This window comes from Suncus etruscus, chromosome 3, assembly GCF_024139225.1.
Source record: "Suncus etruscus isolate mSunEtr1 chromosome 3, mSunEtr1.pri.cur, whole genome shotgun sequence".
NCBI classification, from domain to species: domain Eukaryota; kingdom Metazoa; phylum Chordata; class Mammalia; order Eulipotyphla; family Soricidae; genus Suncus; species Suncus etruscus.
In genome coordinates this window covers 64,533,654-64,549,115 of record NC_064850.1, presented here as the reverse complement: position 1 = coordinate 64,549,115, position 15,462 = coordinate 64,533,654, and the positions used below count along the sequence as shown (strand labels likewise).

Genomic DNA, 15,462 nt, shown 5'->3' with positions numbered 1-15,462 from the left:
TGGTGCCTCACACAAGCTGGACCCCCAGGAAAACCCTGAACCCCTTGGCAGCTGGGAACCACGTGGGCCTGTCCAGTTCCCGTCCTCCCAACTCTCCTTGCTCCTCGTCCCAGCCTGTCACCTCACAGTCCCCAGCTTCCCCTTCCACCCCACCCCATGTGACAGTCCCTTGGGGTCTTCCCCTCTGCTCCGTCTTTGTCTCTCTTCGCCCTTCTGTAGGTCTGTCCTTTCTGACGCGTGTCCTCACCTCCCTCCCACGTGTCCCCTCCTCTCTCCCCCTCCCTTCGTGTCTTCTCTCCACAGACTTTCCTGGCCTCCAGCGGGGGACTGTATTGCCTCGGTGGAGGCTGCGGGAACGTTGTAATTCCAGGCTGCATGAGCCTGCCCGCACGCCTGCCCTCTCTCCACCCAGCTTGCATGCGTCACTGCTGCATGGCATGGGGGTGGGCTTGACCCTGGGGTCCCTTTCCCAGAGCATCCCCTCCCCACTCCCAAATGGGGCCCTGTTAGAGTGGATGGGGCTCTAGCGTGGCGCATGCTTGGAGGAAGTGCTTTTTCAAAGCCCTTGGAATCGGGTCTTCCTGCTCCCTTGATGCTTATAGGAGCATCAGAGGGGACAGGGGTGCTGGTTCTAGACACTGGGGACGGGTCCACATGCAATCAGGCGGGGACTCCAACCAGCACAAGGCAGAGACTAGCTTAGAGCATTGGGGTGCAAGGGGCGGTTGCATTGACACCCTCGGGAGCCTCATGGGAGGGGGCAAAGCACAGCTGTAGAATTCTCCAGTGGCTCCACAGCAGCTGGAGGAGAAGTGAGATGAGGCAAGTCACCCCTGGGGTTACCTGGGATCACCCCATGCGCTTGGCACTCACGCACCTCCAGCCCCGAGTGAGGATGGTGGCAGTAGGGCCCAAGCAGTAGGGCTGCCCCCTCCGCTGCCCTGGACACACACCTGCCTTCCCATCCTGCCTGCCCCTGACCCCTCTGCGCTGTGGCCCCCAGACTGACCTCTGGGGCTGCTGGCCCGCAGGACCCCGACGAGAGCGCCCGTATCTCCAGCGCCTTCTTCCGCCTGTTCCGCGTCATGAGGTTGATCAAGCTGCTGAACCGAGCCGAGGGAGTGCGCAACCTGCTGTGGACCTTCATCAAGTCCTTCCAGGTGCTCCAGTCTCCCCACACACATATGCACACATAGGCAAACACACATAGGCTGCAGTGCTGACCCTGTGCCCCTTTACACTCCTTCCCTAGGCCCTGCCCTATGTGGCGTTGCTCATCGTCATGCTCTTCTTCATCTACGCCGTCATCGGGATGCAGGTGAGTGGCTCGTCCCTAGGGGCTCCATTGCTGAGTGGGTGGGTGGGACTACCAGAAGCCTCCACTGGGCAACAGGGGCATGATGGCATTTTCCAGGCCTGAACGAGGAGGGTGGTCCAGAATGGCCTTGCTCAGACCCCCTCCACTTTGCCCCATGAATCTATGGACTGAAGGAAAGGACCTGCTGGCTCTTGGGGTTACATGTTCAGCAGCTCAGGGGCTGAGCAATGGCCTTTGTTGGCAGATGTTCGGGAAGATCGCGCTGGTGGACGGCACTCAGATCAACAGGAACAACAACTTCCAGACCTTCCCCCAAGCCGTGCTGCTGCTTTTTAGGCATGAATGTTCCCTCCCCCCTCCCCATGTCATCTACCAGCCACACATCCTGGTCTTCAGGCACCTGGTGATACTACTTCCTTGCAATGGTTATCCTTTGGTAGGGTCCACTCTTAGAAGATCCTTTCTGCTCACTGGCTTTCTCAGTACTTGGTGAACAAGCAGCCCATGTCTTCATCTTACACTCTGTAGCATGAAATAATTAACGATGGCGCTGGATGGCAATGGATGGAGGCCTTTGTGCTTAGGCCCCAGCCACGTGGCTTCATTCCCCATGCAGCCGGCGGGTCCCAGGCCCAGGTGATCGGCGTAATCAAGACTCACTCACAGGCAGGCATCAGGAACCATTAGCTTTATTCATGCCCTATTCACCACATGTGTGTGGCCTACTCATAACCTTTTAAGCACTAGTTATTCTTGGCCCTGCATCTTAAACTCCTTTCAGCCATCTTCCCTTTGGGCTCCATGCTGGTTCAAGACCAGAACACAGAAACCCAAAGCCAGCGAGCTCAGCAGGGCCGAAAGGGCAAAGAGCCAAAAGGGCCGAATTCCCTTGGTCCAAGCCTTATCTAACTTTTCCAAGACCCCTCCCAGGAATGGGAGGGTCTTGCAGGTAAGGTTACACCTACTATCTGGTTTCCAAGACCCCTCCCAGAAATGGGTGGGTCTTAGGTATCTACACCAACACACTCAGTCCAATGTGGCTACTTCTGTCTCCCCAGTCTAACCCCACAGAAGAAGGAGACAAAGTCAGGTTTGGACTGAACACAGCCCAGGGGCAGAATAACCCACAGACCCACAGGGTCCACCTCAGCAGCGCCAAATGTGCTCATGAACCCAAACATAGGAAAGGAAAGAAAAGAAAAAGTTGGGGCCAGAGAGACAGCATGGAGGTAAGGCGTTTGCCTTTCATGCAGAAGGTCATTGGTTCGAATCCTGGCACCCATATGGTCCCCTGAGCTGCCAGGAGTGATTTCTGAGCATAGAGCCAGGAGTAACCCCTGAGCGCTGCCGGGTGTGACCCAAAAACCAAAAACAAAAAAGAAAAGAAAAGAAAAAGTTTCCTAGGGTTATAGTGATAGCACAACAGGAAAGACACTTGCCTTGCACATAGCTTACTGTGGCTTGACGTTGGCATCCTAGTATATGGTCACCTGAGCCCACCAGGAGTGATTCTTGAGTGCAGAGCCAGGAGTAACCCCTGAACATTTCCAGGTATGGCCCAAAAAACAAATAATGAATAAATAAATAAATAAATAAATAAATAAATAAATAAATAAAAAGCTTCTTACCAAAAATAGGAAAACCCAGGACCTCTGACCCTTGACCCTAAGGATGATGTTTTCTGGCCATCACCATCAGCGATGTGAGTTGTGGACCAGTTTGACTCCCATGCAGGATCCTTCTCCTCTGCACTTTATTTATCTCCTTCTGGGAAGACTCCAAGACAGGCAGAACAATGGGGTGGGGGGGAGCGGGTCACAGCTTCCTGGGTGAAATGAGGCCCAGCTCACCCGATGGAGGCCCAGGCTCCTCACCTATGCACACCCCGCTTCTGTCAAGCTGCCCCAGTACCCAGGCCAACAGTGGTCACTACTCTGTTCCAGGTGCGCCACAGGGGAGGCTTGGCAGGAAATCCTGCTGGCCTGTAGCTACGGCAAACGCTGTGACCCTGAGTCTGAGTACGCCCCGGGCGAGGAGTACACTTGCGGCACCACCTTCGCCTACTACTACTTCATCAGCTTCTACATGCTCTGTGCCTTCCTGGTGAGCCTCCCTGTTTTTTACTGGCACTGCCTTGGGTCCCTTTGGGTGAAATCCCAACTCCGGTCCCCTGGGTGGAGGTTTGTTTCACTGCTGAGGAGTACCTCAGCCTTTTATGATTCCTGGGGTCTCGGTTGGTTGCATGTGGGATCCACAGAGACCTGTCCTGATGGCACAGACCAACCCAGGTCCCATCCCCAGAAGAAGTAAGCCCTGAGTACAGCCAGGTATAATGCCAACAGGGGAAATAAAGGAGAGAAGGGGGCTGGAGAGATAGCACAGTGGTAGGGTGTTTGCCTTGTATGTAGCTGACCCAGGACAGACCTGGGTTTGATTCCCAGCTTCTTGTATGGTTCCCCCCAACCTGCCAGGAGCAATTTCTGAGTGCAGGACAAGGAGTAACTCCTGAGAGTTGCTGGGTGTGATTCTAAAACATAATTTAATTAATTAATTTTAGAAAGAAAAGAATAAAAGAAAGCAATTGGGGTACAGAGGTGAGGCATTGGGCCCAATCCCCAGTACTGCATATGGTCTCCTCAACCCCCCAAGAGGGATCCCTGAGTGCAGACTCAGGAGTAGTAAACCCTGAGCAATGCTGGTGTGGTCCCAAAACAAAAAGAGATACAGAGTTAAAGCAATAGTACAGCAAGTAGGGCGCTCCTTTCACATGCAGCTGACCTGAGTTTGATCCCTGCATACCACATAGTCCCCTGAGCACCACCAGGAGTAATCCCTGAGCACTGCCAAGATTAGACAAAAAAGTAAATAAAGGGAAGGGAGGAAAGAGGTAGAGAGGAAGGAATGGTGAGGGGAAAGGAGAATGACACCCAGTTGCCAGGATCCTGGGAGTGCTACAGGACTGTGGAAGGCATCATGGAGGCCCTCTCTGACCCATCCACCTCCCTTCTTTCCTTCCATCCCTCAAAGCTGCCTCCAGCCCTATTGCAATCTAGTCAGCACCTGAATAAGATTCAACCCTGGCCCTGAAGGGCTTCCTTGGGTACAAGGGGCAGATGCCCAGTTGGACACAAATCTTGCAAAGATAAAAGGGTCATCCACCCTTGCTGAGGCAGGAGACATAGGCACAGCCAGATGGGTACAGAGTGGAGACAGTCTCCCTGAGGCAAGAGAAGTCCTGGCTCAGGCTCTGAAGTGTTACTGTGGATGCTTATGTGAAGGGGGACACTCAAAGGCTGGACTTGGGCCCAGGAAGGGAGTGGCTGAGGTATTTCACAGCCCCTCGGCAGCATCTCCCATCCATCTGTTCATATAGGGCCTTTGTCTCTTTTCTTGCAGATCATTAACCTCTTTGTAGCTGTCATCATGGACAACTTTGACTACCTCACAAGGGACTGGTCCATCCTGGGCCCTCACCACCTGGATGAGTTCAAGGCCATCTGGGCCGAGTATGACCCAGAAGCCACGTGAGTCCTGATGGTGAGATCTGTGCCAGTTCTCACCCATGGTTATTCCTTCTGCCTAAACCCAGATTAGTCTCCTTGGGGAGGCCCCTCATGAATGGGCTTCCCCTTCCTTTTTTAGCCCCAAATCTCAGACCAAAGAACTCCAATTTCTCAGGCTTGGAAGGAGGCACAGCAGGACTCCAATGTTACTGAAAACTGGCCATGCTGGTGCTGAGCCACATTTAGGAAGAGGACCTCACTATGGCAGACTCTTGAGGCCCACAGTGTTACATTCCAATTCAACAATGACACAGACTACATAGGAGCTGGCATTTCCAACCCCCCAACTGCCTGGCTTTTGTGCACCCCTAAAACTGGGGAAGCGGGTGGGGAGGTAAGATGTCATGGGTCTAATCTGGCACTGATTTGCCTCCCGTGAAAGCACCACCAAGAATGGTGTTCACTGTGCTTCCTTCAAAAAGTAACCAAATTATAAGTAGGAAGATACTTTTAGGTCATAGATAACTTAAAAAGCAGAAGCAGAAAGGTGGAATTCTCAGTGAGAAATAACAATTTGAATAGAGGACAAAATGTTTTAGCTCACTGGCAGAACACTTGTCTCACAGGTCTGAGGCCCTGGCTTTGACTCCCAGCATGGTATTAAATAGATAAATGAATGAATTAATGAATTAACAAATAAACAGGGAAATACGATAGCAGGGAAAGTACTTGCCTTGCATTTGGACCATCCAAATTCAGTTCCCAGCAATCATATGTTCAACCAAGTTCTCCAGGAGTGAGACCTGCGCATAGCTAGGTATGGACACAAAATAAAACCAAAAAATGGGTGGGAGGGAGGAGAACAGGGAGAGATAATACAGGACAGAGAACTTGTCAAGTATGCAAGTGACCTAGGTTTGATCCTCAGCACTATATATGGTCCCCTGAGCCTCTGGGAAAAAGTCCTGAGCACCACCCAAAAATAAATAAATGGGAGAGGCTCAATTTTCAAAGCTGTAAAGACAGGAATGTCTACCACCACCACTCTGCCCTGGATAGCTGCTAGGGCTGACTTGTATGTCCTTCTACAGGGGCAGGATCAAGCATCTGGATGTGGTCACACTGCTGAGAAGAATACAGCCCCCACTGGGCTTCGGGAAGTTCTGCCCACACAGGGTGGCCTGTAAGGTACTCGATGCAGAGGGGCAGGACCTCAGGGTATTGTTGGCTAGTGAAGGTCACTCCCTAAGGACCTCATGTCTCAGCTTTCCGTCTGTCCTGGGGGTGTTGGGTCCCAACCTCACCTGACCAGCCTTCAACTCTTCCATACAGCGTCTGGTAGGCATGAACATGCCTCTGAACAGTGATGGCACCGTCACCTTCAATGCCACGCTCTTTGCCCTGGTCCGCACAGCTCTCAAGATCAAAACGGAAGGTGATGCCTGCCCTGGCCTGTCCTGGGGGTTGAATTCTAGGTCCCTAGAGCTGGAAGTTGTGTTGGTGGGGGGGAGCATAGAGAGGGAACAAAGGGACCCAGGTCATGGCCACAGAATCACAGAATTTTCATGTCCCTCAAGAGGGCTTAGAGGGAACCCCAAAGTTCATACAGGTCACTAAATCTTTCTATATAGAAGGTCAGTGTATATATAGCTGAGGTGGAGTCAATTAAGGATGTACTGATATTAGTACAGGGGTGAGGTGGAACAGGCCAGGAATGTACCCATATTAGGTCAAGGGTGAAGTCTGGTAGATTAAGGAAATGCTGATATTAGGGCAGGGATAAAATAGAGCAAGTCAGAAAAGTGCTGATATTAGCACGGGGGTGAGGTGGAGCAGATAAGGGAAGTGAGGTTCTAGCCTGGGATGAACATCCTGAGGTTTAGCCTGGGCATGAGCAGAGCTGCTGAGGAAGCTGGGCAGGTGGTAGAGTTGACCCTCAGCTAATCTAAACTTGCATGTGACCCTCCCACTTGGTGAGGTGGACAGATGGGAAGCAGTGAGGGGTTCAGTATTGGTTCCGGGGAGGTCTGCAGATCAGGCCCTCCTGCCAGCATGAGAGCATTGCCAGGGTCTGAGCTGCCCTGGAAAGATTTCCTGGAAGAGGCTAGGACGGGCAGCCCAACTGGATAGGACAAGCGCTGCCTAGAGGACTGGGACAATAAGAGGGTGAGGTCTGGGGAGGAAGAGGATGAGGACGTTAATCTTGAGTAGCCATTCTGGTCCTGGAAATCACTGCCCATGGCTTGGGCTGGGGCTGCCAAGGACCCCCAAGTACCTTCCACTCCAAGTGCTCAATCAGCTGCTACACTGATAAAAAGTCAAAGAAAACACAGCCAGGTACCAAGTGGCTCTCTCAAAGGCTAGCCGGGCTCACATTAGTGAGTTCCTGATGCCCTGTCCCTCCCTAGGTAACTTTGAACAGGCCAATGAGGAGCTGAGAGCCATCATCAAGAAGATCTGGAAGAGAACCAGCATGAAACTCCTGGACCAGCTCATCCCTCCAATAGGAGGTGGGTACTGCTGAGGATGGGGATGCTGGGTAAAGGGCCAGACTTCTCAAGGAAGCCCCAAAAGGAACAACCAACAATACCTTTCATGGGACCCCATGTAGGCAGCAATGGGATAGGAATCACCCTTGGTAAGTCCAAGTGGGGCGGCCAGGGTGCTTGGTCCTAGCTGCTTGGGCACCCATGCCACCCCTGCACTCTGTGTTTGAGATCCCCTAGCTTTCACAACCTTCCTGGTTGGCTTCTCTGCAGATGATGAAGTGACTGTGGGCAAGTTCTATGCCACCTTCCTCATTCAAGAACACTTCCGGAAGTTCATGAAGCGCCAGGAAGAGTACTATGGGTATCGGCCCAAGAAGGACACAGTGCAGATCCAGGTACAAAAGCCTCCAACTTGAGGGGAGAGGGGGCCGCTGAGTCAGATCTCAGACTTGGGCTCCTTCTCTGAGTCCTTGGATGGGGCAGGGCATAAAGGGAAATCAAAGAACCAGTGAGCCAGGCCATGACGGTTCTAGATGACCTGTGTTGAAAGGTGCCCCTGGAGAAGAGCAAAGAGTGCTTCCGTGGCAATGGAAATGGAGCTCAAGGAAATGGGGCTTGTTCAAGGGGGAGATGCAGGTTAGATGAATAAACAGAACCTTCTCCAAGAGGCCCCCCAGAATGCCTTCAAAACAAACTAAAGACTATTCAAAGGGAGGCTTTAGAAACTGGGTTATCTTTCTCATATTATTTATTTTTATTGTTTGGTCTTAATGCACATGTTTTATAAATACAAAAATTATACAACTATTGGAGGGACATTTTACTTCAATTGCAGTCTTTACTGGGCAAGAATCTCTTGATTATGTTTCTGAACCATTTGAGAGTAATTCCTAATATGAAGTTCCATCAACCTTGAACACTTTATAGTGTGTTTCCTACCAACCCAGGATTTCTTCCTCATGCCACATGCAGCCACCCCAGACAGAAGATGGACATACACACACAGCCTCCCATTGTGTGCTCCCCTCCACCTCCCAGTGCTTGCTTCACATTGCCTTCCAGTGAGTGCTCCCCACACAAGCTTTGCTGCTTGTCCCACAACATCCAAAAGACTTGACCCTTTGTTCCATCTCTCAGTAGCTTCTGTCTGTCTTCTGTCTTTCTTTCTTCAATGTCATCTTGACACTTTTGAAGAATTCAAATTAGGATGTCTCTGGTTTGAGGTCATAGAACGTTTCTTCATGTTGCAAATAAGATTCACATCTGAGGAATCCTACATGGCTCTTAGCCAGAGCAATAGGGCAGTGGGTAAGGTACTTACCTGGTACACAGCTGACCCTGATTTGCTCTCCAGCACCACAAAAAGTCCTCCATGCACCACCAGGAGTGATTCATGAACACAGTTTGGTATAGGGAAAAAAAAACATTTTTCCCTTTGAAATGCTCAGGTAACACCAATTTTCATGTGTGCATTGAAAGTGATAAGAACTTGATCAGCACAACTGGTGATGCTCAGGGGTTACTCTTTTTTTTTTTTTTTTTTTTTTTTTTGTGGCTTTTGGGTCACACCCGGCAGTGCTCAGGGGTTACTCTTGGCTCCATGCTCAGAAATTGCTCCTGGCAGGCACAGGGGACCATATGGGACGCTGGGATTTGAACCGATGACCTTCTGCGTGAAAGGCAAACGCCTTACCTCCATGCTATCTCTCCGGCCCCTCAGGGGTTACTCAGCTCTGCACTCAAAAATCACTCCTGGCAGTGGTTTGGGGGGACCATGAGTCAGTGCTGGGAACTGAACCAGGTCAGCTGTGTGCAAGGCAAACAACTTAACCCACTGTATTATCTCTACAGCCCCAATTTAGATTTGCTTTAAGAAAAAAAAAAAATGGGGCCAGAGCAATAGCACAGCGGTAGGGCATTTGCCTTACACGCAAATGACCCAGGACGGACCCAGTTTCAATCCCCAGCTTCCCATATGGTCCCCTGAGAAGACAGAAGATTCCAGGTCCTCCATCTCGATCTCTGCAACCTGGAGCGATTTCAGAAATTGCTAGGAGCGATTTCTGAGTGCAGAGCCAGGAGTAATTCTGAGTGCCACTGGGGTGTGCCCCCAAAACAAACAAATAAAAAACGATTAATACAGGCCTGGAGAGATAGCACAGTGGCGTTTGCCTTGCAAGCAGCCGATCCAGGACCAAAGGTGGTTGATTCGAATCCCGGTGTCCCATGTGGTCCCCTGTGCCTGCCAGGAGCTATTTCTTTTTTCTTTTTTCTTTTTTTTTTTTGGTTTTTGGGCCACACCCGGTAACGCTCAGGGGTTACTCCTGGCTATGCGCTCAGAAGTTGCTCCTGGCTTGGGGGACCATATGGGACACCGGGGGATCGAACCGAGGTCCGTCCAAGGCTAGCGCAGGCAAGGCAGGCGCACCTTACCTTTAGCGCCACCGCCCGGCCCCTCCAGGAGCTATTTCTGAGCAGAGAGCCAGGAGTAACCCCTGAGCACCGCCGGGTGTGGCCCAAAAAAAATTAATTTCAAAAAACAGAGGTATGGGGCCCGGAGAGATAGCACAGCCGTGTTTGCCTTGCAAGCAGCCGATCCAGGACCAAAGGTGGTTGGTTCGAATCCCAGTGTCCCATATGGTCCCCCGTGCCTGCCAGGAGCTATTTCTGAGCAGACAGCCAGGAGTAACCCCTGAGCACCACAGGATGTGGCCCAAAAACAAAAACAAAAAAAACAAAAAAACAAAAAAAAACTATTAATACAATAAGCAATCATTCCCATGGAAGACCATACTGAATAAACTGGGAAACAGGGGGACGGGGTGTAGGCTTAGGAGAGCCCCTGAAACCAAGAAAAGACTTCTCAGGCTGTTCTCAGGATTTGGATTAACCCAGAGGCCAGAGCTAATCCAGTGGCTTCACAGATACCTGAGACATTGAAGGAGTCACAGGGAAGAGTGGGGCAGCCTCGGGCATCAGGGAAAGTCTGATTACAGGGCTTTGTGGCTGGTAATAGAGCCCTTGCCTGCCTGGTATGTGCGAGTCCCTGTGTTCAATTCCCAGCACCACAACACACAAAAATATCTTGGGAGCTAGTTCAGGTCCTGCCAGGAGTGACTCCAAATCAACTATCCCAACAGTGAAGAACTAAGCAGAGTTTTGGGAAGTGTTTCAGGTCTCCCCTCCTGAACCAGGGACTGCTTTCATCTCTTCCCCATCTGTAGGCTGGACTGCGGACCATTGAAGAAGAGGCAGCCCCTGAGATTCACCGTACCATCTCCGGGGACTTAACGGCTGAGGAGGAGCTCGAGAGAGCCATGGTGGAGGCCGCCATGGAGGAAGGGATATTCCGGGTGCGGGAGGCCACATCGAATATCCAGGCCAGGAAGCACAAGGGCCCCAGACAGAGGGGGACAGGAGAGGGACATAGAAGCTGAAGGAACCTACTGTCCTATCTCTTGAACTCTATGATTGACCCTACTACTCAAGGCATCACCTATCTCTCCACTTTCCCCAGCCAAGTTCACTTCTTTCCTCACCTCTTCACAAACCCTGGTCACTCTTCCACGGCCCAGTAACTTATTACCAAGTGGCCATCATTTTCAGTTACTCTCACCACCTCTAGCCTGGGCAGGGGAAGGGGTGTCTCAGGTCTCCCCTAACACTGTGAAGCTAAGAGTCTCAGGGACCACCTGGTGAATCTTCTCGATGGTTGGGGAGGAAATGGTGGACAAAGAGATGGCAGGAGCAGTGCAGATCATTTATAAGTGGAAGTCAGAGATTCAGGCCTCACTCCAATACACTATATCCTCTCTGTTTTTCCTGAATGCTCAAGATATTAGGGTGCCTCCAGACTGATACTCCTGAATATTGTTTCCATTAGCCTCACAGTCTAAACTCCTCAGATCTACAGGATGTGTCCCTTACCCCAGCCCACATTGTCCCCGGCATCACAGTCCCCACGTGGCTTCCCCCTTCCCTGCACCCATACACTTAGCCTCACTCTCCTTTTGGCTCCTAGAGGACTGGAGGCCTATTTGGCCAAATGGACAACTTTCTGGAGAGGACTAACTCCCTGCCCCCGGTCATGGCCAACCAGAGACCTCTCCAGTTTGCGGAGATTGAGATGGAGGACCTGGAATCCCCTGTCTTTTTGGAGGACTTTCCCCCAGAGCCACGCACCAACCCTCTTGCTCGGGCCAACACCAACAATGCCAATGCCAACACCCCCTGGCACAACAGAAACCAGAATAACAACTGGGCATCTCCCAGGTAGGGGCAGAAATGGCCAGTCTGGAAGAGGGGGGCTAAGAAGATATGGTGTGTGGTTCTAGGCTTGGGGAAGAGGCCCCTGGAAAGGTTTAGGGTGTTCTTGGTGGACCTTTTGCTCTCAGGGATTCAACTGGTACCTTCCACCAGGCCAGACTGGGCAGCTGAGACCATTCTAACCAGCAGGGGGCAGCATTGTGTCAGCTGTGACCCAGGGCTCAGAGGATCTGGGCTACACCAGGTATCAAATCTGAGCCATTTGAACTTAACTTAGATAGTATAGTTACAATGGAACCTAATATAGACATAGACACAGACATACAGACATAGACATAGGCATAGACATAGATATAGACATTACAGACATTGTCATAGACATTGACATAGACATAGAAATAAACACAGATGTAGTAATTCACTCAAGTTCAAATTTTGAATTTGGGTTTCCAGTGAGATCTCACTGTCCTGGGGAACCCCATCTCACTAACCTGAGTTATGGATGTGCCCAGGGCTGAGTCCCCAGGTCCCGGAGCAGCATGCTGGCATGAATGTTACAACTCTGGGCTCCAAGCAGAGCTTGAATCCTGCACCCTCAGAAAGGGGCCTCTGGGGCCTTAGGGTGGCAGGGGCCAGGCTGTAGTCCCCCTTGCTGCTGATCCCCTTGACTCACTTCAGCCTACAGGCCCTTCTCATTAGTGAAAATTCTAAGTATTGGGGTGTGTCCCCAAAGGCTCCCATCTCTGTAAGGACACATCCTGCCATCTGACTGTGACCAAACCCTGCAGCAAGGGCATCAGGACCTTTTAGATGGTGTTGACCACCAGGGCCTGGTTGGGCTAAACTGTGAGCTAAGATTTTTCTCTTTCTCCGTCCTGAAGTCCCATAGCCTATCAGCAGCCCCACAGACTCCCCTAGGCACTCCCATCAGACTCTGGGCTGGCAACTGCCACTGCTGTGGCTCAGGCTCCCTGTAAATGCTGAATGTCGAATGCTATGGGCAGCCAAAACTGGGAACAAGGGTCCTAAGGAATGCCATGCTGGATCTTGGCCTGCAGGGGGAAGGGTGAGGGAGCGTCTCAACAGTTGACCTACATAAACATGCATGGAGACTTGGAGGCAATGCCCCTTCTTTCTGCTCAAGCACAGTGGGGCCTAATGTCAAAGTGACTGAGCCCTGGGTCCTGATGGGAAATGGGTAGGGACTGGCAGGCCCAGCATCTCTGCTCACAGCCCACTTCTGTTGCAGTGTCTGCTATGAAGGGGAGTTGACCAGGAACATAGAGGTGCCTGCTGCCAGAGGAGAAACCCCCAGTCTGCGTCTGCCCCAAAGAGCCTTGGGTCAGTCTCTCCTTTATCCCCAGACACCGGGGAGTCCCGACTGTCCCTGGCAGTGTGGAAGTCACGTTAAGGGGACTGTCAGTTCCTGTGGGAGCCTGCTGGGCTGGTCAGTGGGAAGGGAAAGCTGGTGGGGCTGGGGAGAAGTCTCCCCCAAGAGAAGAATGATAAAGAGGAGGTGATGAGGCCAAATGATAGCACAGCAGGTAGGGCACTTGCCTTTAAGTGGCCAACCCAGGTTCAACCCAGATTTCAACCCAGATTCAATTCCCAGCATCTCATATCCTGAGCACCACCAGGAGTGATTCCTGAGAGCAGAGCCAGGAATAACCCCTAAACACTGCTGGTGTGGCTCGAATGAAAAAGAAAAACAGGCTGAGTAAAGAATAACTTGCTAGGAAACTCACTCCCCAAGGACACCCCTAACCTGGTATAAGTCCCAGACTCCTGTGTGCTGAGATCCATGAACAAAGGCACCTGCAGACATATCCACATCTGTACACACGACATTGCACACATAAAGTGTGCATCTATAGGCATACATTAAAATATGCATGTCTATGTACATACACCCATAACCTAAACATATATACAACATGTGTGTCAGTACCTATACAGACACAAACATACTACTATAGCCCAACATTTCATGTATATACTTATATGTTGGGTCCCGTTTACACCTTGATTGGTTATCGGTGGATCCTCAAAGAGCTCCCAGAATGAGAAATTAATTCCCAATCCCCTATCCACTTGTGGGGGAGGAGATCATGATAATATTTATCCACAGCAATTAATCCACACAGACAGGAGGGTAAAGGGGTAAGAAGGTTGCGTGCAGAGTCCTTTGTCCAAAAAACACCTGGAGCCAGCTAGTAAACTCTACCAAAAGACCCCAATCACCTCGCTCCCAGACTATTTATTAGGCTCTCAAAAGTACCCCCACCTGGAAGGTCAAGGTGGGACAACAGGCAGAGATAATAATCTTATGGAAATGCTTTCATATATAACACTCATAGAATACACACAAACATGTGTGTATACATGGATACACATGAACACATATACACATACACCTGTACATAAACATGTGTGTGCATGTGCACAGACTTGTGTTTACTCACACACACTGTTGCACACACACCTGTGTGTAGATAGGTCAGACTCTGGTCCAGACCCCTGCATGCCACAGACAGCAGGGCAGTGCCCGACCTGGAGTTGTTGCAGCGGCTCTAGGCCCCTCCAGGCTGCCTCTGACAGACTGTGAAGTGGGGCCCTGGCAGGATTCAGCAGCCCCCACTGTTGTTCCCTCCACCTCCATCTATAGGACCCTGCAGCAGATCCTGCGAGAAGAAGCTGAAGGCACAGTGGGCCCCCTGTCAGGTACCAGGGCAGAGGTGGGGAGGGCAGCTCATTCATACAGAAGGGGTGGCTGTGGGCTCCCCTTCCCTGGGTCTAGGCCACCTCTGGGGCCTGCAGACTCCAGCTTTCCTCTGGGGGCCTCTGCTTGTGCCCCAAACAGCGGCCTGAGAGGAGGAGCTCTACACAGGGGGCTCAGCATGAGGAGACCCTGCAGGGCCGAAGAAGGGCAGGAAGTACCACTTCAGCAACTGTCCTGCTTATCCAGGAGGTGAGCAAGGTACTGGGCACAGCCTTCAAGGACTGTGAGGGCCTGGGGAGCCTACAGAGCAGAGGTCCAGCAGGCCCGAGTCCCTCCTCCCTGCCTTGTCTCCTACTGTAGGCTCTGGCCCGAGGGGGCCTGGGTACCTTGGCAGATGACTCAGGCTTCATTGCGGCCACCAGCCAGGCCCTGGCCGAGGCCTGTCACATGGAGCCAGAGGCAGTGGAAGCAGCAGCCACAGAACTACTGAGAGGACGTGAGGCCCCTGCAGGCAGCCTGGACCAGCCTCGGGGCTCCACAGAGACTTTCACCCCCCACAGGCCATGAGGGCCCAGCAACAATTTGGAGAGCCTGAATTGAGGAGCCAGCACTCCCATGATGCTTTGTGGGAGTCTAGGGTGGGACACCCCATCAGTCAGGGCACAGTGGGCCCTGTTCCTGGCCAGATGAGCAGTGGGAGACTCTACTGTGGTTGCTTGGGGCCAGGGTAGCCCCCATCAGGCCTTTCCCATCAGAGGGCATTAAAGTCTCTGGGCCCACATCAGGCCCCCAGCCACTACCTGCCTCCTTGTGGGTCTATCCATACTTACCCTCTTCCTCCACCCCTTCCAAGGTCTGTGTATGGCTATGGAGCCTGGAAGAACAGAGACCATCTGGATGAGGACACCATCCAGTCAGAGACAGGGGACAGAGAATATGAGCAGAGAGAGGGCCCAGCAAGCCCAAGAGGTAGCTAGGAAGACTCGCATCCAGGACCCCAGACTCCAGCTCCCACCAGAGCCTGCACTCCAGTTCTCAGCTCCTGCCACACCTACACCAGGCTCCAGGCCTCAATTTATGCCACAGCCCAGTTCCCATGCAACCTGCACCCTAACTTATTCCACAGCCTATACTTCAGCTCTCACACAGCCTACACCCCAACTTATG

General features: G+C 51.9%; 1 protein-coding gene across 1 annotated transcript in view; it reads left to right on the top strand.

Annotated features, from left to right (window-relative positions):
• The window catches only part of CACNA1S (calcium voltage-gated channel subunit alpha1 S), a 58,719-nt gene extending 43,857 nt beyond the window's left edge, over positions 1-14,862 (top strand). The window contains exons 29-43 of the mRNA XM_049770788.1: positions 304-360; positions 1,032-1,160; positions 1,253-1,318; positions 1,563-1,654; positions 3,262-3,421; positions 4,715-4,842; positions 5,913-6,009; positions 6,154-6,256; positions 7,230-7,331; positions 7,581-7,705; positions 10,535-10,663; positions 11,332-11,582; positions 14,242-14,311; positions 14,437-14,544; positions 14,656-14,862. Coding sequence (XP_049626745.1) covers positions 304-360; positions 1,032-1,160; positions 1,253-1,318; positions 1,563-1,654; positions 3,262-3,421; positions 4,715-4,842; positions 5,913-6,009; positions 6,154-6,256; positions 7,230-7,331; positions 7,581-7,705; positions 10,535-10,663; positions 11,332-11,582; positions 14,242-14,311; positions 14,437-14,544; positions 14,656-14,862 — 1,824 coding nt within the window. The remainder of the gene's footprint in view (positions 1-303; positions 361-1,031; positions 1,161-1,252; positions 1,319-1,562; positions 1,655-3,261; positions 3,422-4,714; positions 4,843-5,912; positions 6,010-6,153; positions 6,257-7,229; positions 7,332-7,580; positions 7,706-10,534; positions 10,664-11,331; positions 11,583-14,241; positions 14,312-14,436; positions 14,545-14,655) is intronic.
• The last annotated feature ends 600 nt before the right edge of the window (positions 14,863-15,462 follow it).